The 25,533-nt window shown below is 47.8% G+C and overlaps 2 protein-coding genes across 2 annotated transcripts in view; one reads left to right on the top strand and one right to left on the bottom strand.

The window, feature by feature from the left end:
• Positions 1–974: 974 nt before the first annotated feature.
• On the top strand, positions 975–7,383 carry LOC119812538 (2',3'-cyclic nucleotide 3' phosphodiesterase). The gene is made up of 4 exons (XM_038327275.1): positions 975–1,109; positions 2,221–2,890; positions 4,838–4,977; positions 5,966–7,383. The coding sequence occupies exons 1-4, from the start codon at positions 1,107–1,109 to the stop codon at positions 6,413–6,415; spliced, it is 1,263 nt and encodes a 420-aa protein (XP_038183203.1). The 5' UTR covers positions 975–1,106; the 3' UTR covers positions 6,416–7,383.
• Positions 7,384–8,341: 958 nt separating this feature from the next.
• Dnajc7 (DnaJ heat shock protein family (Hsp40) member C7) overlaps positions 8,342–25,533 on the bottom strand; it is a 39,770-nt gene continuing 22,578 nt past the window's right edge. The window contains exons 3-13 of the mRNA XM_038326816.1: positions 24,564–24,688; positions 24,093–24,206; positions 21,549–21,623; positions 17,863–17,981; positions 16,367–16,520; positions 15,832–15,996; positions 15,065–15,156; positions 10,386–10,459; positions 9,754–10,053; positions 9,091–9,153; positions 8,342–8,658 (exon numbers count right to left, since the gene is read on the bottom strand). Of these exons, the coding sequence (XP_038182744.1) occupies positions 8,621–8,658; positions 9,091–9,153; positions 9,754–10,053; positions 10,386–10,459; positions 15,065–15,156; positions 15,832–15,996; positions 16,367–16,520; positions 17,863–17,981; positions 21,549–21,623; positions 24,093–24,206; positions 24,564–24,688 (1,319 nt within the window). The 3' untranslated portion in view covers positions 8,342–8,620. The remainder of the gene's footprint in view (positions 8,659–9,090; positions 9,154–9,753; positions 10,054–10,385; positions 10,460–15,064; positions 15,157–15,831; positions 15,997–16,366; positions 16,521–17,862; positions 17,982–21,548; positions 21,624–24,092; positions 24,207–24,563; positions 24,689–25,533) is intronic.

Below are 25,533 nucleotides of genomic sequence, written 5' to 3'. Positions count from 1 at the left end.
TACTATGTGGAGGATCCAAGCCTCGGGGGTGGTGTGAGGGTATACAGAAACCACAGCAGTGGGCCAGCTGACGCCCTAAGCCTTTCTCGGGTGGGCTTCTAAGCACACCTCCGTCAGAAGCAGAACTTCAGATGCCAAAAAGCAAGGTTAGGACTTCTAGGGACTTTCCCAGAAGTACAGACTTTGATGGATTAGGTCTTTGTTTTTCTTTGGGCAGGTGGTGCTGCCTGGCTGCCTGGGTTCATGACCTGAGTGGTACTTCAGCTGCGTTAAGGTCTAGGGGACCTGTTATAAAATTTGAAGAGATCTGACTTTCACACATGCATGACTATACCTCACCCATTTCCCACTAACTTGCCTGGGGATGCAGGAAAGGCAATCACTTCCTGTTTTAAGAGTTAATCTTGGGTTGGAGAGATGGTTCAGAGGTTAAAAACATTGGCTGCTCTTCCAGAGGTCCTGAGTTCAATTCCCAGCAACCACATAGTGGCTCATAACCATCTACAATGAGATCTGGTGCCTTCTTCTGGCTTGCAGGCATAAACCGTGTAGACATAATACATAAATAAAAATTTTAAAAAAGCATGCAGGCGGCACAAACCCTGTATACATAATAAATAAATAAAATCTAAAAAAAAAAAAAAAAAAGGTTAATCTTTTTCCTGGAGAAGTGGCCCACATCTTTAATCCCAGCACTTCGAGAGGCAGTGACAGGCAGATTTCTGTGAGTACAAGGCCAGCCTGGTCTATAAAGTGAGTGCCAGGACTACATAGTGAGCCCCCGTCTCAGACGGAATAAAAAAGTTAATCTTTAACTTTTAAGTAACAAAGGTGATCGACTCTTGTGGTATAGAGAGTCCAGGTGTGCCTTCGCTCTCAACCAAAGCTCATACCGCTACTTCCCAGAACTCTGGTTTCGATTTCCCAGGAGCGCGTGCGCAGAGGCACGAGCTGACCCCGCCCCATCCGCGCGCCCCGCCCCCGGGCTATGAAAGGCGCTCTGCGTGGGGTCCTGACACCCCAAGACGCCCGTGTCCCTCGCGCAGGCGGGCGGCCCCGGAGACGTAGTGCCCGCAAAGGCGGTGACGGCGGTGCGCCCACGCATCATGGTGAGCGCAGCGCAAGCGTGGGAGCCGGGGTCGGGGTGGGGACAGAAAGCGGGAGTCTTGGGGATGTATGGGCAGAAGTAACTTGCAAATGAGGGCCCCAGGTTCCAGAGTTGAAGTCCAACCTCTGAGCCTTTCAAAGCAGCTCAAAGACAGGCGGAGCGGGGAAGCTTGGGGTCTCAAAGGAACTACTGTAGCCCGGAAGATGAGGTCGATGCTCCCTGGCAAGAGGATCTGGGCCGGGGGTAGCACCAGAGCTCAGGGGTGCTTCGGAGTCCGTGTTGGGAGTGGGTTTCCAACAGCCCCCGCCCAAGGCCATAAAGAAACCATAAACCAGCTAAATTCTAAGGGTGCACACCAAAGGTAAAAGCCACTGTAGGTAACAGTTGAAACTGCCATTACTTGTTACTACGTAGGGGACAGAAATCCCTAATACAGGTGCTCTATGCCCCCTAGTCCTACAGACCGGGGTGGGGGGGGCTGAGGGTAGAAGAGGAGGTGGCTGTGAATGAGGTCCTTTGTCTAGTGCTCTCCTGCCCTGCCCCCCACCAGCCCTCTGTGGGACCATTGTCCCCCCACACCCAGACAAGAGAGTATTATCTGTTGATGCCATTGTTGGGTGGAGGGAGGCGGTCTTTGGGTCACCCTCCTCTGCCCTCACCCTCCTCTGCACACTCAGAGCGCCAGGGCAGCTGTGGCTGTGCCCGTACATAGCCTCAGACCTACAAATAGGACATCCTTCAGAGGTGCCGAGAATATAGAAGTTAGGACTGAAGGTGAGCAACAGACACTTGCTTCCCTTGCATGCCCTGCCACCAGGGTGTTCTCCCTTAGGAGCAGCAGAAAGCGATCCTCGGAGCCTGGAGAATAAGAGGTTAGGTAGTTCATGTCACTGAGGTTCCATCTTCCTACCTGCTGTTGAAGATACTGAAGAAAGCCCTACTGGGAGAAAAAACCACCACTCCCTGCTGGGGAAAGCAGCCACTGCCCAAGGGTGCCTTAAATTAGGACTGGGGATTCCTGAGCTGGCAGCTGGTCCCCAGCTGGGAGAAATAGGCCAAAGACTAGGATTTGGTGCTTGTGGGCTGACATCTCCTCTACCATCCACACGCAGAACACAAGCTTTTCCCGAAAGAGCCACACGTTCCTGCCCAAGATCTTCTTCCGAAAAATGTCATCCTCAGGAGCCAAGGACAAGCCAGAGCTGCAGTTCCCCTTCCTCCAGGACGAGGACACAGTGGCCACACTTCATGAGTGCAAGACACTCTTCATCCTGCGTGGCCTGCCAGGCAGCGGCAAGTCTACGCTGGCTCGGCACATCGTGGATAAGTACCACAATGGGACCAAGATGGTATCTGCTGATGCTTACAAGATCAACCCCGGTTCCCGAGCAGAATTCTCCGAGGAATACAAGCGGCTGGATGAGGACCTGGCTGCCTACTGCCGCCGGGACGTCAGGGTCCTTGTGCTTGATGACACCAACCACGAGCGGGAGCGGCTGGATCAGCTCTTTGAAATGGCTGATCAGTACCAGTACCAGGTGGTGTTGGTGGAACCCAAGACAGCATGGCGACTAGACTGTGCCCAGCTCAAGGAGAAGAACCAGTGGCAGCTGTCTGCTGACGAGCTGAAGAAGCTGAAGCCTGGGCTGGAGAAGGACTTCCTGCCGCTCTACTTTGGCTGGTTCCTGACCAAAAAGAGTTCTGAGACCCTCCGTAAAGCCGGCCAGGTCTTTCTGGAGGAGCTGGGGAATCACAAGGCTTTCAAGAAGGAGCTTCGACACTGTAGGTGGTTGTGGGAAGGGAGTGGGGCAGCCAAAGCCTTCTGTTTGCCTGTAGTAGACAGCTCCAAGGATGGCGTTGGGGGGCGGTGGAGGCTACAGGCTGTGGCTTCCAGGAATAGCCAGAGCAAGGCATCAGTGGTGGGAGCAGGTGGCACAGTGGAGAAGACACATCCACTGCGCCTTTCTTGCTACCTCCCTCTTCTCTCCAGCATCATTCTCCCAGCCTGGATGTAGGTCTTGGAAGTAGGAAAACTAAGTAACTCTCAGCATAGGAAAGAAATGTCACCATATGCTAAAACCTCAGAGGGAGACCCTGGCCCAAGGCTGTCAAACTCATTTTTAGCGGCAGAAAACATGTTTCCAAGCAAAATAGGAGATGTCTCAACTACAAAAAGTAGTAAAATAAAGCCTGTTGTGACTTCCCTGGGGATGGTTTGCAGGCTTTCGGCTCCCCATGGCACTGCCATGGCATTCTCAGAGCTTCACGCCTTCCAGAATATTCTCTCCACATAAGAGCCATGCCCAGAAAGGATATAAGAGTTGCCACGGGTACCTGGGTAGGATCCAGCAGGGTTCTCTCCTGGCAAGGGCTGTTGGCTCCAGTGGATGGTAGCTTTGGGGTAGGAAAGGCTCAAGAGTCCTAATTCCCCACAGGCTGTCACTCCCTAGTTCTTCTATGCCTTGAATCTATGTTTTCTGTTTTTTGAGACAGTCTATGTAGCCTTCCATGGCTTGCAGTAATCATCCTGCCCCCGCCTTCCCTTCCCTTCCCTTTACCATGCCTGGTTGGTCTCCTTTAACTTGTTTTTAGTCTCTCAGTTTTAACTTGTCTGCAAACTTGAAATAACCTCGTTTTGTCGTTAGGTTGCTCAGAGGCAAACAGGTTGCAAACAGGTCTGTTGTGCCCGTGTGAGTTCTCAGAAAACTTGTTTCTGAGCTCTTAAGCCTCACTCTACGAGATGTTGCTTGGGAGCCAGCCCACATCCTGTGTAGAGAGTGAGGGGTAACCCCAAGAGCCAGGGCTTCTGGCCAGAGCTGGTGAGGCTGAGTTGGGCATGATTGCCGCTTGATGTTGGCTTTGACCACAAACATCAGAATTCTTTTCTGCTCAGGGCAGAAGGTATCAGAGACAGTAACAGGGCATGCTCAGAATAGAAACTCCCTGGAAGGGTTAGCCTTTGGGAACAAATAGGGAAAAGCTAGAGACTGAATACAGCCAGAAAGCTTGGAGTCTAGATCAGCTTTGACATTCTAGTCCCCAACCACCTTGCCCCACTGTACCCAGGACCCTTTCAGGACCAGGCCCTGGGTATGCTCTCCTCCCCTAAGCATGGCCACAGGGCACTGGAGAGAAATTGGTGAGCCTTGGGTGAAATGGTTGGTGTCACCTCAGGCCCTGAGGAGTTTGGGGGTATGACAACTGGAACTGTTGCCGTAGACTGGCAAGAGTTAACCCTATGTCTGCCCCACATGGCTAGTAAGCAGCAAGATTTGTTTCATTTTCCCACCTTCCACCTTCTCACCCTGCTTTCCCTTCCCAGGTATGATGCTGGCCTTTGGCTAGAATTGCCTGACCCTATTACATATGTTTTAGAACTCAGAGAGGTAGAGATCTGGACGCTGTAAAACCAGCATGGTTGGAGTTTAAACTGTTCCCTGCCCAGCACTGAACCCAGAACCCTATGCGTGCTAGGCAAGCACCCCAACCCACCCCCTCTCCCAGAACTCCTGCATCTGCTTTCCCAATGCTAGGGACTCATGCATGCTAGACCTAGCACTCTGCCAACTGAGCTGCAGCTCCAGCTAGCAAGTGCAAGTGTGAAGCTCAGCAGACTGCCTGAGAACATCTTAGCGTGGGCTGTTCCTCCCTCACCCCGAGCCTGCAGTTTCTGTGGTAGGTGTTGGTAGGCCCAGCTCGTTGCCAATGACTGGATCTTCTCTTCTGCAGTTCTTTCTGGGGATGAACCCAAGGAGAAGCTTGATCTGGTCAGCTACTTTGGGAAGAGACCCCCAGGCGTGCTGCACTGTACAACCAAATTCTGTGATTACGGGAAGGCCACCGGGGCGGAAGAATATGCCCAGCAGGATGTGAGTTCTTCCCAGGGACGCCCTGGTGGGGGAGGGGAGGGCGAGTGGGCTAAAGTCTCTTCTGGAGCTGTGGCCTCGGGCAGACATAACACAGTAGTGAAGTGTGGTCTCCTGTCTGGCTGAGTCTGTGTTCTTCTGTTACCCTCTTAGGAACTTTCTAGTCCATCTGTCCCCAGAACCTGCTCTAAGGGCCTTTTCCCTCAAGTAGGTTTATGGAGAATGCCAGGCAGCAACAGGTTCCTACTTTGGCTTCTTGAAACCATGTTAAATCCCAGAGACCCAAATGCTGAGTCCTGTGTGCCAGAGAGCCTGCCGCCCTGGGGCTCTGGTCTACCTCGGAGGCCTGGCCTTGCTCCAGAGGGAAGGAGTGGCTCAGGATGAGACACACCGTTCCTGAACTGATAGCCCACAGCCAGACGCAGCCAACCTTAACTCCAGGCACATTGCCTAACTTCCTTTACCATTGCCTTCCCAGCAACCACCTACTGCTCCATTACTGGCCAGTCCTCACTGAAGTGGCAGCTCTGGGAGCCAGGTGTTGGTAACTTCGCTCACCTGTGCTCTCAAAGCCTTGTCCAGTGAGATGGCTGGAGAGACCCTTGCTCCTTTCTGTTGTCCAGTTAGCAAGGCTAACCAAGCCCCTGTCACACAACATCAGGTATGGCCAGAGGTCTGAGCAGATGTCAACCACTGAACTGAGTGGATTTAGTTGTGAAGTAACGGTAGTGGTTGATCTAGGCTGTTTCCTCAGAGGCAGGCTTGAGTTTACTCCTCTCTCACAAGTGAAGAACCAGAGAGGCTAGCAGCAGTCAGAGTCTTGGGCCTTTGAGATGGGGATTTGCGTCTGGTGTCTGAGAGTCTTAAGTGGCTGGTGTTGCATGGCTGTTTGACCTGCCTTTTTTAAAAATGACCCCTGCACAGCTGCACTCCTCCGGAGGTGGCCCACCCTTGCCAGCTGTCCCTCTAACTTGCCGCCTCCCTCCCCCAGGTGGTGAAGAGATCTTACAGCAAGGCCTTCAAACTGTCCATCTCGGCCCTCTTTGTGACACCCAAGACGGCTGGGGCCCAGGTGGTGTTGAATGAGCAGCAGCTGCTGTTGTGGCCGAGTGACGTGGATAAGCCATCTTCCTCCGAGAGCCTGCCCGCAGGGAGCCGAGCTCACATCACCCTCGGCTGTGCCGCAGATGTACAGCCCGTGCAGACAGGCCTTGACCTCTTAGAGATTTTGCAGCAGGAGAAGGGGGGCAGCCGAGGTGAGGAGGTGGGTGAGCTCTCCAGGGGCAAGCTCTATTCCTTGGGCAAAGGCCGCTGGATGCTAACCTTGGCTAAGAAGATGGAAGTCAAGACCATCTTCACGGGGTACTACGGGAAGGGCAAACCTGTGCCCATACATGGCAGCCGGAAGGGGGGTGCCATGCAGATTTGCACCATCATCTGAGAGATCACACCCTTTTGCTCTTTAGAAGGGAGAGGGGTGGACAGGGCAACATGCCTTGCACTTGACTTTTTACTCAAAGCTAACCTACCTGTAACATTTTAAGAATCTGTAAAGTAACTGCCAGTCCCTTCCTGTCCACCCACTCCCCCTAACACTCAAGCTCTCTACACAGGCGTGTGGGTAGAGGAAGACACCGTTCAGAAACCTGGGCCAGTGGTGATAATAAAAGGCTGGGCTATTGGGTCTGGAACCACGTCCGCCCCACATCCAGGAGCTGGTTAACTCACCCTTGGCCCCTGCCTGATTCCTATCCAGAGCTGGGCACACCTCAGAGCTGCACACATCACGCTAAGGACAGTGCTACTTCCACAGGAAAATGGTGGTAGCTCGGAGAGGGGTCAGACCCCCGGGTGCCACTCTTATTTGTTAAATCACCATAGTGCCTAGGAAGGCTTGGGCTACTCTGGCATGTAAAGAGGTTCACCTTCCACCTCTGCCCACTGCCAAGTCCCTGTCACCTCCTTCACACTGATTAGGTGAAGAGTGTGATCACTAGGGGGAGGAAGTGGACCTCTGGCTTTCCACTGGTCACCCACCCTGCACAGTAGCACGTCTCTGTGGATGGAGGCTGAGGTCAGAGAGACATGGCCCGAGAAGCTCCAGCTTTGCCTTCTGCCTAGCCCATCCTGCCTCCGTGGTCGTGGTGCCTCTGGGCCTCCTCTATAGAAGGGTGGTGGGTACCAAGAACCAGTGGAGGGGACCCTGCGCTGGCTAGAGTCTGCCCCATCTCCTGCCCTGGGGAAGCTGAACAAGATTATGTGTTATGGTTCCTCACGCTGCCTTTGCTCAGTAACAGGACCTTGCTAATTGGGTTGTCACCCAAGTATTTGGGATTTATTTTCCTACCCTGGTTTTGCCCACCTCAGCAACTTCTAAGACTGATTCTGAAATAAATCATGTTAATCCCAGCTGTGTGCAGTCACTCTTAGCCTTCTATGTCCATCTTAGGCTTCCCTGGGGCCAGGGCTGGGGACATTAAGACTAGCTTTGTCCCACAGCTTGGGGCCATCGGTCCTGTCTCCCTTCTGCTGGCCGGGCACAGCTGTGATGAGGCCGGGCAGCTGAACAGTGTTGGCTTTCATGAAGCAGAGGAGAGGCTGGCTTCAGACTCACACAGAAGGTGGGGTTGGCTGGGAGCCAGGAACTTGGAGCACAAAGCCTTTATCTGACAGCTAAGGCGACCGTGCAGGTGTTCTCGGCCTAATCAAAGACCTCTCAGCAAGACTCAATTTCCAGTGTGGGCTTCGCAGGGTCTCTGGGGAAGATCATCAAGTTAGCATTCTTCAAACACAAGACCTACAACAGCCCCTTCCAGCTCACAGGGCCCCTGGCTTAAAGGATCTGGCACTCTGGTTCAAGGCCTCTCACTCCCTGGCTGTCTAGCGTCACAGCCCCAAGTGTCCTGAGCAGTGACCTGAGTGGTGTGACAAGGCCACAGGTTCTTCCTTCACTAGCCCGTGGTAAGCAGGAAATGAGACCAGTTGTGCATTCGCAGAGTGCAGTTTCCAATAGCACAAGCCTTTAGAGCCAGCAAACGGGCCTGCGCTCTGGAGCTGCCTGGCAGGCTTTAAAAAAGCCTAGAGGTGAGGAGCAGAATTTGCTTTCATGTCCATGTCCCTCAAGCCTACAGTGACAATAAGCACTATGGGAACATTACAGTGTGGTGGCTCAAACTGTAATCTCAGCACTGGAAAGGGCTGAGGCAGGAGGACTGCCCTGAGCTCCAGGACAGCCTGAGCCTATGCAGTGAGACCATCTAAAAAACAAAACAACAGAAGCAAAGCGCACGTGCGCACACACACGGACATCAGGCTCCTGGATGAACTTCAGGAATAGAGCAGCTACCAAAGCTAAGGACCAAAAAAATGGTCAAAACATTTTATTTTCTTTTTTAATAAAGTTAAACAATACAACAAAAATTCACAAGCTGCTTCCCTGTCTACCCCTGGCTTCCCTCCCCTCCCCTCCCCAGTCCTCAGTGCTGGCTCCCTTTCCTTCACCCCACTCATACAGACACAGGGCACCCAACTGAGAAAACGAAACTGCTCTAAGTACATGGGGACATGATGGAGGAGGTGAATCGTCCACATTCATGGTTAAACTGAGCGAGTCTGCATTTTCTGGGTTCTGAGTAGTTGCCCTTCATTAGCCAAACTGAAAGAAGAAATTTCCCGGGCCAGATGCTGGAAGGGAAAAGAAAGGCTTGTTAGTTGCTCTGTAGATTTTCTTAGGAAAACTATGGTTATTATCGAAGTCTTCAAGGGCAGCTTAATCCAAACACAGACTCCAAGGGTACCAAATAGTCTGAGCTGTGAGTGCAAGGGCCAGTATGCAAGACGACCCTACCACTGACTGGGGTGCATTTGAACACCTTTGCTCTAACAGCTCCATACAAAGGGGCTTGGTGGTGCTTCTCTGACCCTGCCAGGTGCACTGGGAATGGTTCCAGGCAAGATAAGCCTAGGAGCCTCCTCTACCACCCTAGAGTGCACACATGTTTTACTGAACAAGGATCCAGTTAGTTGTCTCCACTGAGACTTCCCAGGAGCTGCCTGAGTGAGGGGTCAGAGCTGGCTCATCACCTGGGAGCTCTCAAGGGCAGTAGGCATACCCACCTTCAAAGCTGAAGCCCCCGGGACCACCGAAGAATGCCTTGAAAATGTTGTTTGCGTCAAAATCTGGTGAGAAGCATGGAAGGGACAAAAAAGGGGAAAATCAGAAGGGTCTGAGGAACCACACGCAGTAGAATTCTGAGTATCACTTCCCTTTTCCACCATTCCAGCCGAGATGTTAGCAAACCTCCCCTGCCCCACCCGAGAACCTGCTGCTGACCCTAGTCCTGGCATGTGTCCCTCCAAGTGCATCCAGTCCAGAAGGAAAGCGTCCTGTCTCAGTCTGGTCTGCCTACTATCTCCTTACTTGAAAGGCATTTGCAGTATGCTGCCTTCCTAGAACGCTGGGGCTTTTCCTGAGAAGGTTCACCGTTGCCACTTGAGTGACACAAATTATCGCAGCAGACCTAAAGATCCTGACTCCCGGAACTATCATGTACTCTTTTCTTCTAGGTCACAGCAGTTCTGATGGCTCCTGCCCTAACTCATCTTTTTTTGACAGTCTGTTGTCTTACATCACCGGCTGACCACTTACAGACTTCCCCTCTGGAGTGTTCCAGCCCAGCTGCCAAGAGGGCAGGAGCCTTGGTAACAACAGGGCCTCTCTGGTGCTTTAGAAAAATGTTACAGGGACCTTCTTCATTCCAGGTGTCCAAACCAACTCACCGCCCATATTCATGCCCTCCTCATCCAGGTCCTGTCCACTGTCATAACGAGTCTTTTTCTTGGGGTCAGAGAGGATGGTAAAGGCCTCTCCCACTTCCTTGAATTTCTTTTCCTCCTCCTTCTGAACCTCAGCACTGGCCCCACTGTGCCGATCTGGATGGTGCATCAAGGCCCTTTTCCGGTAAGCTTTCTTGATCTCGTCCTCAGAGGCATTCTTGTCGACCCCCAGGATCTTGTAGTAATCTTTCCTCTTGCTCTTCTTCAGCTCCAACTGTGCATTCTTTAGGAGCTGTTTGTGTTCTGAGGGAGACAGGTGGCATCAACACACAGATCCAGCTGCTTCCCTTGCGGGGTCCCAGCCCAGCTGCCCAGAGGCTAGAAGCCTTGGTAACCACAACAGGAACTTTTTTGGTGCTTTCTTCTGAAGACAGGAAGTGAAAATGACAAGGAGGAGCTAGAACCAGAATACAGGTGCCTAAGCCCCCACTCAGGAACTCTGCTGACTGCTTCCAGGCTAGTGATCAAATCAGCTCCAGGTTCACCCCTAAGTGCTACATCAAATATTCCCACATTTAAATTTAGGACCCAGAAGACCATGGATCCCTGGGTCCGATGGCCCTTTGTTCTCATACCTTTCGTTTTCTCCGTCTGATACACTTTTTCATAGTCCCGCACAGCTTCTTCAAACTGCTCTGTGTCCATGTAACTAAGAAGGAAGTACAGGGTAATACAGCACTCAGACACAAAAATCAATGGCCTGTGGGACCTTCTAGGGAGAAGGCATGGCTCATGCAAGAGATACATTCTTTCGGTAGGATGTCTCAAACAGAAGACTCCCTTATCTACAAAAGAACGTGAAACAACTTTCAGTTCCTCAAGGCGAAGAAGCCTCATGGCATTTGTACCCGACCAGCAATCCAATGGGCAGTGGCTAGGGGAGAGAGCTCTTGGTGACTCAGCCGTGCCCCATAGCTGGGCCACCTCAGGAAAGAGCATGGAAAGGCACCCGCTTGACTACCCTGGACTGAAACACATGAGGAAAACCGCTGTCAGAGCTTTGAGGTCTTCAGTGCCACAAACATGCAGGGCCAGCTCCAACTCAGGGTACAAGTGGGGTTAGTTGAGCCACTAGGAGAATCGAGGTCAGGGTGGAAGCTGCTGGTGAATGCTTCCACTAAGAGCAATCAATCTCAGAGGTAGAGGTGAGACAGAAGAGCCTCTCAACACAGTCTTGCTTCGATTTCAGTAGCACAAAGCAAAGAAGGATCCCTGGGCCAAAATGGGAGGACTGAAGGGAAAAGCAGAGTATCAGGACTTTGAAAGTGTTGTTTCCCACAGAACTAAGTGATATTTTTTCTTTTTTTAAAAAAATAATTTTTATTTTTATTTTTTTGCATTGGTGTTCTGTCTGCATGTATGTCTGTGTGAGGGAGTCAGATCATGGAATTACAGACAATTGTGAGCTGCCATGTGGGAATTGAAGCCAAGTCCTCTGGAAGAACAGTCAATGCTCTTAACCACTAAGCCATCTCTCCAGTCCCCTAAATTCTTATAACCTGATGTCACCAAGTTTGTCCTCTCTGTCTAAGAGACATAACATCCGCTAAGAACAGGACACTCTCACGCAGTGTGGCCAGCTGCTACACACCCGAAAATCAGCTGATACTCCATCATGCCAGGCCATCTTTACATACCAGCTCTGAAGGCCAGGGCTCCAAGAGTAATACCAATGTGGCTGGTCAAAAAGAATTTGATATCTAAGGCATCTCTAAATTTCTGGAAACACACTCATCTGTGACTTAGAAACACACAACACAATGCCCTACAGACACAGGGTACTAGGAACATAGAGAAACAATTAACAGGTCAAAGTGTCAGATAATCTGAAGTAAATTAATTTAATTCATTGCTGGGTGGTGGCGGCACACAGCTTTAATCCCAGCACTCAGGAGGCAGAGGCAGACAGATCTCTGAGTTCCAGGCCAGCCAGGGCTACAAAGACAAACCCTGAAAGTCTCGAAAAAAAAAAAAAAAAAAAAACCACCAAAACCCACCACCAACAAATCTGAGGCGTGAGTACCCCCAACACGAACACAGGCCTGTGCATGATGCAGTGAACAAACACCACACACTGATCTGCACTCTTTTGTTACTTTTTTGAGGCAAGGTCTTTCTGTAGCCTAAGCTGGACAGGAACTTACAAAGTGGTCCAACCTGCTCCTGCACTGGCTGTCCTCCAGCCCTAGCCTCTGAAGCACTGGGATTACAGGTGCTGAGTTGCCCATCAGGATCTGATAATTTTTCACTTTTTAAAAGTCAAAAATACCTTTCCAAGTCTCTTAAATATTAAAAAAAAAAAAAGGTAGAAAAATAAGGCTTTAAGGGAAAGAGGACTCACTCTAGCCTGTAGCAAGAGAGGTGGCAAACATCCACCTAACTTTAAGGCTAAGCTGAGCCCAATGGTACAGGAGCCAGGCCTCCAGTAAGGCCAGAGCTAACTGCTGGCGTGTTTTAGCAGCCCACCTGCTTCAGGGAACTGCTAGGACATTCTCAGTCAACTATGCCAAAGCGTCCACTGTTCCCCAACTTGAAGTTTCAGAGGCAAAGCCACTCAAGGGCAGTTCTATCCCTAAGACAAAACAATGACTTGTCAGATAAAGCAATTTTTGATTTTTGCTGACTGTAAGCACACATAATCATTTTCTATTGTTTCCTAGCAGATTAAGAATCACTCAGCCGGGTGGTGGCGGTGCATGCCTTTAATCCCAGCACTCGGGAGGCAGAGGCAGGCAGATCTCTGTGAGTTCGAGGCCAGCCTGGTCTGCAAGAGCTAGTTCTAGGACGGCTCCAAAAGCTACAGAGAAACCTTGTCTCGAGAAAAAATATATTTACTGTGTGCACTCTTGAATATGGATGGTGTGTGTAGGTCAGAGCTGGTAACTCCTGGGAGTCAGTTTTCTGCTCCCACCATGTGGGTATTGTGGGTGGAGTTCACAGGCTGTCCAGCTTGGTGGCAGACTCCTTTACCCAATGCACCATCTCTCTAGCCCAGCCTTGAGCTTTTGATTCTCCTGAGTGTTGGGATATAGGCATGTGACACCAAGCCCAATTTATACAGTGCCAGGGACTGAATCCAGGACTCTGTGCATGGTAGGCAAACACCCTACGAACTTCCACTTTCTTTTGTGGGGTGAGTAGCAGGAAGATATTAAACTCAGGGCCTTACACATGCTAGGCAGGTTCTATACAACTAAGCTATACCTCCAACCCAAGCTTCCACTTCTGCCTGACGTGGGGTGTAAAGATGGAACAAATAAGAACTAGTTTCCCAGAATCAGTAATAACAATTCTAGCAGTTTTTCTGTCTCTGTGGTGAGAATCTAAGGTTCTTTTTGCACTGCTGATGAGGGAGTTTCTGGCTCAAACAGCAGCAGTAGTTTGGGCAAAGGAGGACTGACATCCAAGAGCTTCATTTTCCTTTACGATCTTTCAAACCAGCACCGCTGCCCCAGGCTGAGAAGGGGATGTGGCTCAGCCTGTGTAGTGCTTTCCAAGCACGTAAGAAACTACATAAAAAATATGTTGATGCTCAAGTCTACACTCCCAGCACTTGGGAGAGGTGGGGACAAGAGGATGAGAAGTTTAAAGTCATCCTTGTTATATACATAGTAAGTCTGAAGCCAGTCTAGCCAATCTTAAAGGAAAAAAAAAAACAAAACCCCAAACCAAAAAACCAAAAACCTAACTCAACAACAATCAGGAAATTCTTGCCTAGAGAGTAGTAGGAAATGAAATGACTTTTTTGGTCCACCATGCCAGGTGTTAAAGCCACAGCTGTGGTGTGTGCATGTCTCTGTGTGGCTGACTGCAGGTTCACACTCACAAGGAACACATATGGAGGTGAGAGGACAACTGAGCGCCGGCCTCACCTTCCACGTTGAGACAGGGTCTCTCCGCTCTATAATTCGCCAGGCTAGCTGGCCTACAAGCTGCTGGGGATTCTCCTGCTCTCCCCTCCATCTCATGGTAGGAGTGATGGGATTACAGACGTCTGTCTGTATTCATGTGGGTTCTGGAGATCTGATCTCAGGCCCCCATGGGCTGGCATCTTCCCACCCGTTTTATTTTTTTGAGACAAAGTCTTACTCTGTAGCCCAGCCTGGTTTGGAATCAATTATATAGTCCAAATTGGCCTTGAGCTAATAGTGACTCTCCTGCCGCAACCTCACAAGTCCTAGAGTTATAGGTCCATGCCACACTTTGGCCAAAAGAAATATTTTTGAGCCGGGCGGTGGTGGCGCACGCCTTTAATCCCAGCACTAGGGAGGCAGAGGCAGGCGGATCTCTGAGTTCGAGACCAGCCTGGTCTACAAGAGCTAGTTCCAGGATAGGCTCCAAAGCTACAGAGAAACCCTGTCTCAAAAAACCAAAAAAAAAAAAAAAAAAAAAAAAAAAAAAATATTTTTGAGAGATTCGTTCTAGCTCTTGGTACTACTCTGAGGGATAGATTCAAGAGTAAAATGAGGGCTGGAGAGATGGCTCAGCGGTTAAGAGCACTGACTGCTCTTCCAGAGGGCCCGGGTTCAATTCCCAGCATCCACATGGCAGCTCACAACTGTCTGAAAATGCAGTTCCACGAGATCTGACACCTTCACACCAATGAACATAAAGTTAAATAAATCATAAAAAAAAAAAAAAGAGTAAAATGAACAAAAAGGCTGGTGAGCACCTAGCATGATCCTTGTCACAGGGTCCACTGTGCTGGGAACACGGCATGGACTATTTATCCCGAGTCTATCAAAAGTGTCTTTTATACAGCTGCACCACTGAGCCAAGTGAAATCATTTTCCACTGAACCTTCCCTACCTATGGCAGACAGGCACAGCTCAACAGTCTCTGAAAATATGTCCTCCTCTCCTCGTCCACCCATCAACAAAACACTCACTAGGTGAGCACTGGCGTGTCGAGCACTGGCGTGTCAAGCACTGTGCCAAGTTAGAGCAAAGTGAACAACACAAAATAAAATATCCAAAGGAAATGGATTCACATGTTAACAAAAGTTTGGGTCAGGCATCAGAGGAAACTTACTGACCGTGAGGGGCGTTAGACACAGGCATGGGAGACTGAGGGAGCGTGTGCAATCTCCTCGGCTGGAGGTCTATAAAGATAGTCTAGGGCTGGAACAATCCCACCTAGAGGTAGGGGGAAGGACCAAATGACCTCACAACATCCCTGGGTCTGTTTTGTCACCACAATGCACTTCCCCTAATTGAGTACGGCAGCCCCACCCCCGCCCTCCAGAGGCACTCACCACTGAGCTCTTCTCAAGTAGGCCTTTATGTAGGTGTCGTCCAGCTTCACCGCATTCGTGCAGTCCTCTATGGCGTCATCTAGCTTCCTAAGCTTCAGGAGAGAAAGAGAGCAATCACACTTCACGTTGTCATGGACAGACGGATGGACGGATCCAGAAACTGTAAGCATGACCAGATTCCTGCCCTACTCTGTTCTTGTTTTTGGTCACTGGGAAAGTCAGAGTACTAAGGACACCAATTTTTAAACTGGTTTCTCTATTATGTGATAAAAGGCACAGATACCAAAACAAGCAGAAGGGTGGGTTCCACCCTTCACTCTTCCACAGGCCAACTACAGGGACCAGAAAGACTGCAATTTTTAACCACTACAACTCTATAGGAGCAGAAGCCTAATCTTTCTTATGTGCACAGGGTCACTGGGTAACTACGGTCATACTCAGCTGTACATGGTAACCACCCATTATTTGGGAAGTTTTAAAAGCCCAATTAAGACTGCCAATTTCCTCTATCTCACTCCTGAAGATTAAACAAACCCGTGGTCAAATGGCGGAGACCCGCTAGCTACTCTCACAAGAGACAAGACAACCGAGGAATGACAGGAAGGACAACCTGCCAAGCTGCCCCTCAAGTTCTCAACGCCACAAAGAAAGGTAAGTTTGCTTCTCAGAAGGTAGTTCTTCACAAGATAAGACACCTCTCTTTTATAAGGCTTACTCTTGCTGAGCAGATCTCCAAAGACCTCTGACATCCCAGACCAAATGCTTACCTTGGAATTAACCGTACCCCGATTACAGTAGAGTTTAGCATTTGTTTTTATGTTGTTGGGGTCTATCCCCAAGGCTTCTGTGTACAGTTCATATGCTAGCTTGTAATTTCCTTCCTTAAATGCTTTATTCCCATCTTCTTTCTTGGCTTTAAGGGCTTTGGCATTCTAGAGAAAAGCAAGGGGTGGTCAGTTCATCTAGAAAGCCGCAGTTCACTCAACAGTGAAGGTAGTTTTCTCAATTTCTTCAATCCCAATAGTCAGGTAGGACAGTCTTCCACCACCTAGACTACTCAGGGATGCTTCTGACAACTGACAAGTGGAGCTCTCACATTCCTTTAGATTCTCAATTCTTCCAGGCCAGTCAGCATCTTTATTCTCTTTTCCTACTTAGCTACCAGGGATGGAACCCAGGGCCCCAGGCATGATAAACAGTCACCTATCACTGAGCTACGGCCCTAGTCTCACTTGTAACTTAAGCTATGAAAGGAAGCTTTATTCCCATTCTGATTCTTAGATCACCATGTTGAGAACTTACTCTACAAGCAATACAAGCCTTCTCGTGGTCAGGAGCCATCCTGAGAGCCTGCACAAAAAACTGAACTGCTTTCTCAATACAATCTTCATAATAAAGGCAAAGACCCCGGACATACAGAGCATCAGCATTGGTGGAATCCATTCGTAAAATGTCACTGGAACAAAAAAGACACATTCAGCCATGGTTTGTCGGACCATTTCTACCATGTGGCTAGACTGTTCCTCAATCATGACTCTAATATTCAAAGTACCCACAGGTAAACAGATTCCCAAGAACTACCTCCAAACAGGTTAAAATAAACTACCTATAGTTATCTTCAATTTTTTTTTTCATTCTCCCCACCTCCCACAGTGCCAGGGATTAAATCCTGGACCTTGTACATGATAGGCAAGCACACTACCGCTGAGCCCAAGCTCTTTCCCCTATCATTCCCACCCCATATATATCTTCTGTCTCATAATCTTTTCTTTTGGGTATGCGTTTTTAAAAAAAAAGAAAGAAAGAAAGAAAAAAAAAAAGACAGGGCTTCTGGGTTACAGTCTTGGAGATCACTTTGTAGACCATCCATGCTGGCCTCAAACTCACAAAGACCTACCTCCCTCTCAAGTGCTGGGATTAAAGGTGTGTACCACCACAGACTGGGTGTGTCTCAAAATCTTTTATTGAACTAGAAGAGGGGTGGGAAAACTACTGCCCTCAGAGCTAAGTCCTTTCTTTCTTACTATTTTTCATTTCTTTTTCTATCTTCATATTCTAGTGCTAGGTGTTTGGTAATAGGGAGTGGAATAAAGGCTTAGTGCAAGCTAAGCACAAGTTCAACCAATGAGCCACACAACATTCCAGAACTTCCACCACTGCCTCCCTACCACTCCAATGGTACTGGGATTGAAGCCAGACTAGACAAGCACTCTACCACTGAGCTTATATAAATATATCCCTAACGCTGCCACGGGTTCATGTAAATAAAATTTGATTTACACCAACTCAGAGATTATCTGGGGCTGCCTCTGTGCTATAATGGCAGAGGGCAGAGAGCTGAGCAGTTGCAATAGAGACCCATGACCTGCAAAAGATAAAACAGTTACTATACGGATAGCTAAAGAGTTTCCTGGAGGAGAAACGACTGCATCCAAACAAACCCAGGCTGGTAAGACTGCTCACTGCCTAACAGCATTAGCTGCCAAGCCTGACCACCTAAATTCAACCTCCAAAACCTTCAATAGGGAGGATGGAGAGAACCAGCTCCCCATGAGTTGTCCTTCTATCCTAGATATGCGTGAAAATAAAGGTTAAAACAAACTCACACACATTACATTCTTTCCATATGCTCAAGCACCTGCTACACCATTACACTCTTTGTACCTATGGGTCTTGGATCTACTCTGGTTTAACCTGAACAAGCCTAGCTGACACACCCGCAGCTCCCATGTAGAGAGCAGCCAGCCAGCACCTGCAGTCTATCTGCACCTCAGTGATGAACTGGCCAGATTGCATACCTGGCCACAAACTGTGCTTCTGGGTATCGACCCAGCATTGCTAAACATTCTGCTTTGAGGATTTTGAAGCGATGGCAGGCAGGGGCAAATTCTAGGGCACGGTCCATGCAGAAAACCACCTAAGGGAAGAGGAAAGCAAATAAGCTCTTGGACTCCAGAAATGTCTTCACTTGAGTTTGGTCACAACAACAGACTCAGTGCTCAAAAACATTACCTGGGTTCACTGCTTAGCAGTAAAGTAATATCAAAGTTTACACACAATCAAAACAGTGAAATGAGAACAGCAGAGTCATATAATGACAGCTAACACTAAGTACTTTTATTAGCCCACATAATTAATAAGTGATAACATTACCTTTATTTTAGTGATGATAAGACTAAGGAATGGAGAACCAAGCAAAGTTCTAGGTCACCCAAGTTCCACCTTAAGTACAGCAGGACTCCAGAGCCTCTAACCTTAACCAAGCTAAGCAGCCTCCATGGTGTGAACCCAATGACTATGATCAAAGCTCCACAGTCTTCTCACAAATACTGTTTGTTATTTACTACTGTCATTGTTTGTTAGGGCTTAACCTGTTAAGCAAGACAAGAATGGCGAAAATAACCTGGCAGAGTCAATGCTGCACGCATTACAGAAACTCCTGCTTCTTTTCCTGGGACTGCAGCCTCACATACTTAAAGACAGGGGGAGGAGGAGGAGGAGCCTGGAGAACTGGCTCAGTGGTTGAGAGCACTGGCTATTTTTCCGCAAGATCTGGGTTCAATTTCCAGAACCCACATGAAAACTCCCAACTGTCTATAATTTTAATCCCAAGGGATCCAATGCTCTCTTCTGGCCTATAAGGGTTCTAGGTATGCACACAGTGCACAGACACACACGGAGGCAAAACATTTATACACATCAATTAATTTTTGAAAACCCTTAAAAGACAGTTTCTTTGTCCAGCTCTAGGTGCCCTGCAACTCACCAAGTAGACCAGGCTGGCTTTGAACTCACAGAAATCTGCCTGCTTCTGCCTCCTGGATGCTGGGTTAAAGTAGTTTGCCACCACACCCATCAAGTTTCACATCTTACTAGCAGGTTGGCCCTTCTTACATTTACTTTAGCATAGAAATTCCTGCACCGAAAGAGCCCTCCTGGAAGGGTCCTAAGGGCTGTCATGTGACTTCTCCCGCCAGCCCAGTATGCGTACTGAGAAAAGCTGCAGTGAGCTCACTTTTGGCCACATAAGCCTCCATGAATTCACTCCCCTTCCTTTCTTCTTTTCCTTCCTTCCTTCCTTTTTTCTTCTTTCTTTCTTCCTTCCTTCCTTCCTTCCTTCCTTTTATTCTTTCACAACTTTGTTCTCTGAGCTTTCACTTCTTATTAAGCTGTTATTTCTGGGATATCCTCACTATCTCACACTCTCCCTAAGAATAACGGGCCAAGGGAGAAATCTCTAAGACTGAATATGAATCCTAAAAGCAAGGAAAGATAACTTTCATCAGCGTAGACTGCTCTAATGGCATACTCTGTAACTCTAAAGTAGAATGCACAAATGTTCCATGTGGAAAGATGTCCAAGACCTACTCAGCGAGGGGAAATATACAGAATATGAACAATACACTATCTTTCATGCAAGCAAAACTAAGAATCTGTATTTGCTGTATGTACAACAATATGGTACAAGAGAACGGAAGCTACATGAACAGCAAGCAGATGGGGCTGAGAAACAGCTCAGTGAGGGCTCTTGCCTCCATGCTTGATACTGAGCACTACCCCAGCACTGGTGGACAGGGGGCAGAGAGGAGTCAAAACTAGGCAGACTAGAGGGCCTAAGTAGAGATATTTTGTTTGTAATCTAACAAATAAAGCTTGTCTGAAGATCGGAGTGCAGAGCTAAGCCACTAGTTAGCCAGAGGCCAGGCAGTGGTGGAGCACACCTTTAAGCCCAGCACACAGGAGACAGAGGCAAATGGATCTCTGTGAGTTGAAGGCCAGCCTGGTCTACAGACCTAGCGCTAGAACAGCCAGGGTTACACAGAAAAACCCTATCTTGAAAACAAGAAAAACCCACAAACAAGGAAGTAAATAGTGAGACACTGAGCTGTTCACTGAGACGTTTTGTGCTGCCAACACAGCCATGACAAGACGGCAGAGGTCACTGGATGTTCTAAGGACAATGATGACAACTGAGGTATCACGTAGGTGGAGCTGTGGTACTGACTTCTTCAAAGAGAAAAAGGATGAGGAGGAGAGGAAAAGCTAGCCACCACTTCAGCAGCCACACCCCATGGTTTCACAAGGACAGCGCTCCATGCAGAGCTAGCTCTGCTCATCGTGAGGAGCATCAGTTGGAGGCTCAGTGCTCCATCTCCTAACCCCCACCATGTCCCCAGCAGGGACAGCTGCAGGCAAAGAAGATCTTTGTTTCTTCCAAGTTCATCTGTTTCCCCTGCCAGGATCATAATTCTTCATTTGTGACATCACCATGAGCTACAGTGGGGGTGTGTGTGTGCTGGGATGTCAGAAACAGAGGTTTCTGTCACAAACTCAGGATTCTGGCTCCAAAGTAGGCAAGAGAGAAAAGAAATCCAAAAGACTGCTTTTTAAGACAAAGCTTTTGTCTATGTGAGCCTCAGAAAAAACGTGACAGTAGTTAGAACTGCTCTCCAAACACACACACAAAGGCGCGTGCGCAACAAACGCAAGGATCACACTACAAAGACATTATGATTCTCAAAGTCACTGAGCAGGAGGATGATACTAAGTGATTATTGGGATGCTGCACAAGCTAGTCAGATATATTAATTCCTGATTAAGGCCCTCAGAATATGAGGGTTAAGAAGGATGCTTACTTGTTCTTCAAAAGCATTTACTCAATTCCTGCTATGGAAAGCCCTGAGCAAACGCCTACATATGAGGCAGTAACTCCCTCCCTTGAACTGAAATCTCTGTCAAATGATTCTAAAAAAACCTCCCGATCATGATTTTTGATGTGTGCTGGCCTTCCACTTCCTGCTTTGGTTATTCAGTGAAAGCTAGTTCTTTACCACCTAAGAAACAATGGGACCCATACTTTAGGCTTAACGCCAAGATCCAGAGTCTAGAACTTTCATACTTGCTCCCTATTTCAGATACATCAACCCCTTTAACACACGACTGTCAAAAACTACCACACACTATAATATTTATTAAAGTCTAACACTAAGCTGGGTATAGTGGCAGCAAGAGGACTGCCAAGTTTCAGGCAAGTCTGGACTACAGAGCAAGACCCAAAATAACACCAAAAAGGGAGTGGTGGCTCAGGCTGCAATCCAACTCTATGAAGGGCTGGGGCTGGGAGACTGCTGCAAAAAGGGAGTGGTGACAGACCACACGCGCCAAACCATAAACAAGGGCTTCTCCACACCATAAACATAGCATCTACCCCACTGAAGAGCTTAACTCTCACAATCAGATAAAAATAGATTATTCGACCCCTGTATTTCCAACTGGCTTTTCCTTCTAGATACTACCATACATAACCAATGGGAAAAAGCAGGTTGATTTTTGCTTTATATAAAAAACCCAAATATAATTAAGAAAATAAACAACTTAATAAAAAGCACTTTTAAGAGAGAAAAAAATCAAAAGCCAAATTCAAATGGCATGTACTATGCTACCCTTTTCTGTAGGACAGCAGGTTCTATCACTTCTACTTTACCTTCCGGAAATCTCGTTTTTCAAAATCCATTTCCGCTATTTTCTCATACTCCATGACTGCATTGGCGTTCTTGAACTAAATCAGAAAAAAAAAAAATAGTTTAGGTTAAACAATCCCAAAATTCACTAAGACCTTGATGAATTTGCTCTTTCAAGAATATCACTCCCAGCACTCGGAAGGCAGAGGCAGGCGGATCTCTGTGAGCTCGAGACCAGCCTGGTCTACAAGAGCTAGTTCCAGGACAGGCTCCAAAGCCACAGAGAAACCCTGTCTCGAAAAACCAAAAAAAAAAAAAAAAAAAAAAAAAAAAAAAAAAAAAAAAAAAAAAAAAAAGAATATCACTGAGGCAAGGTGTGGTTGCACACACCTTTAAACCCAGCACTGGGGAGGTAGAGGCAGGCAGATCTCTTGAGTTTGAGGCCAGCCTGGTCTACATAGTGAGTTCCAGGACAGCCAGAGCTACACAGTGAGATTGTCTCAACAACAACACTAAAGCTGGGCATAGTAGTACATGCCTTTAACCCCAGCACTTGAGACACAGAGGCAGGGAGATTTCTGTGAGTGTGAGGCCAGTCAGAGCTACACAGATAGTTACATAGTCAAACCCTATGTCAAAAATAAAAGAGGGGAAAAAAGTCACACCAAAGAACCAGGCATGCTGGTGTATGTCTAGACCAGCACTAGGAGGCTGAGGCAGGAGAACAGCAAGTTTGAGGCTAGTCTGTATTACAGCGTGAGTTAGATAGTTTGAGATACAGAGAGACTCTCTCAAAATTCCAATTAAAGGTGGGGGAGGCATAGAGCACGACACAGGAGAGATGGCTCAGTGGTTAGGGGCTCTTGCTGCTCTTCCACAGTACTGAGTTCAGTTCCAACACCCGTATTGGGCTGCTCACAACTTGAAAGTCCAGCTCCAGGGGGTTTGATGCCTTCTTTTGGCTTCTGTAGGCACAAGGCTTCTACTGGCATACATATATAAATTAAAAAAACAAAAACAAGGTTGGAAAAATGACTCAGTGTGAAAACACTTGCAATGCAAGTGTGAAGACCTGAGATCAAATCCCAGAGTCCATGTTAAACCAGACATGGCTGTACACATATGTAAACCCAGTGCTATGATAAGATAGGGGTGGGAAAAGGAGAATTCCTAGTAGCTGGAGTGTCAGCTAGCCTAGAGTATGTAGCAAGCAAACATGAGACCCTGTCTTTCCGGGCATGGTAGTCCACACTTTTAAACCCAACCCTTGAGAGGCACAGGGCAACTGGTCTACAGACCAAGTTCTAAGCCAGTTAGGGATACATAGTGAGACCCTCATCAGAAAGACAAAACCTGGAGGTCCTGCTCCAAACAAGGTGGGAGGTGAGAGCTCACCTTTAAGACAGCAACTATGACCTCCAACCTGACTGCCACAGTTAGTGCAAGCCTGCCCTCATATACACAAGAACATGTACACACACAGGTTTAAAACAAAACAAACACAAAACACCAAAAAAAAAAAAAAAAAAAAAAAAAAAAAAAAAAAAAAAACAAAAAAAAACCCACTGGGGGCTGGAGAGGTGGCTCAGAGGTTAAGAGCATTGCCTGCTCTTCGAAAGGTCCAGAGTTCAATTCCCAGCAACCACATGGTGGCTCACAACCATCTGTAATGGGGTCTGGTGCCCTCTTCTGGCCTGCAGGTATACACACAGAAGATTGTATACATAATATTAATTAAAAAAAAACCCACTGATTTCTAACACACACACACAAAGGAAGAAGAAAAATTAGAACTAAATTAAACATTTCCTAAAACTGCTGGTGACAATAAAGATCCTCCCTAGCACCGAGAAGGGTAAGGCCAGTTAGCCTGGGCTACATGGAGACACTCTGTTGTTTGAGACAAGGTCTCATGTAGCCTGGGCTGCACCACCACATATGGTTTAATTGAAAATGGGGATCAAATCCAGGGCCTTTTCCAAGCACTCTGCCTGCCAAGCTACATTCCAAGCCCCAAGACTGGAAAGGGCAAGACCCAAACTTTATGTCTAATTTGAACTTCTTGTTAGGAAGACAGGAGCTATATGAGTCACACAAAAAATAGACAATGTGTGCTAGTTCTGAGATGCCTGCTATAAAATGCATCCAGGCACCAACTGCATGAAGGTGGAACTGAAAGACGTGTGCTACCAACTTAAGCCAGATCTGAACAAATTTCAATTCTTTTTGGCAGCACCAAAGTCTAAAAGCTGGACTCACAACTTGCTACACAAGTGCTCTACACCTGAGCTGCATCCCAGCTTCAGTTCACCCAAAGGCTTTAACTTTACTCAACTTAGTTCCTTGAAGCATCGCCTATTCACCCAGTCATCTCAGAAACCTTCCACTTTTTACAGACTCACACCCATTCAACAGCTAAGGAAACAGAGTCCCAGAGACTATGGCATTTGCCTAAAGTCAGCTAAGTGTGCTGCTGGTGAAGGGGGACCATCAGTCCTGCCTTTTGGACCACTATTCCTTCCAGAGGCACCGCACCGCCACCTCTCATACTAGCAGATCAGACCTACCTCCTGTTGTGCCTGGGCATTTTTATGATCCAGTTCTAGGGCTCTTTGGAAACTGCGACATGCTGCCATTGCATTCCCCAGTGAAAGGTGGCATTTGCCTTCTCGGAGGTGTCCCTAGAAGAAAGAGCACAAAGGGAAGGAAAGGAATATGACTACAGAGCCATAAAGAAATCAAACCCAACAACAAATACTCCGCAAACCAACACACGGTGAAAGGCAGGGTGGTGGTTCTCAATGGATGCACTGCTGTTCAGTGGACAGCTGTCACAATCAGGAATTGTGGCTGTCTGAATGAAAAGAGGAAGTGTTCCTGATGATTAAGCAACTACAGGGCAGAGATACTACTGTACAATATTATCTGCATTGATTAGAACAGCACCCCAGAGAATGATCTGTGGGACTGGAAAACCCTGGGCTAGAAGAACAGAACTGCAGACACTTAGTCTTTACCCAAAGAGCCACATTACATACCCGGACAAAACTGTCATCCAATCTCACTGACTGCTGCGCATCTCCAAGAGCTTCCCGGAACCGTCCAAGCATCATCAATGTAGCTGCTCGATTACCGTAATAGCTAGCATTTTTAGGACACATATCTGTAGGAAAAGTAATAGAACAAAAGAGTTCAGCACAGAGGGCTACAGAGATGACTCGGTGAATAAGAACACTTGTTGCTTTTACAGAGAAATCAGATTTGATTCCCAGCACCTTTATGGTGGCTCACAAGCATCTGCAATGCCAGTTCCAAGAGATCTGATGATACCTTCTTCTGATTTTTCTGGGTGCCATGCACATACACAGTACACAAGCATACATACAAAACATTCAGTACACAAAAAATTTAAAAATATAAAAATATTCATGCAAAAAAAAAGTTCAGCTGGGTATTGTGGTTTACATCTTTAATCCCAGCACTCTAGAGACAGAAGTAGAAGATTTACGTTTAAGACCAGCCTGGTCAATGTAGCCAGTTTCAAGACAGCCAAGGCTACACATAGTGAGGCCCTGCCTCAGACAAAACAAAACAAAAGTTCAGCACACAGTGATTTAAAACTACAGGGCCATCTCTTACAGAACTATTTCAAGGGAGGCCTGGAGAGCTGTCTCGGTAGTTACACTTGTCGTACAGTATGAGAATCAGCATCAAGATCTCCAGAACCCGGGGCTGGCGAGATGGTTCAGAGGATAAGAGCAGTGGCTGCTCTTCCAAAGGTCCTGAGTTCGATTCCCAGCACCCACATGGTTACTCACAACTATCTGTAATGAGATCTGGTGCCTTCTCTGGCCCACAGAGATACATTCAGGCAGAATATTGTACATATAATAAATAAATAAATAAATAATTAAAAAAAAAAAAAAAAAAAGATCTCCAGAACCCAAGTAAATGCTGGGTGACCTGCTGGTAACTCCAACCTCAGAGGGCAGATAGGGGAGCCTCTGA

The sequence above is a fragment of the Arvicola amphibius genome, chromosome 4 (assembly GCF_903992535.2).
Source record: "Arvicola amphibius chromosome 4, mArvAmp1.2, whole genome shotgun sequence".
Lineage (NCBI taxonomy): Eukaryota > Metazoa > Chordata > Mammalia > Rodentia > Cricetidae > Arvicola > Arvicola amphibius.
This window is presented reverse-complemented; position numbering and strand designations above follow the sequence as displayed.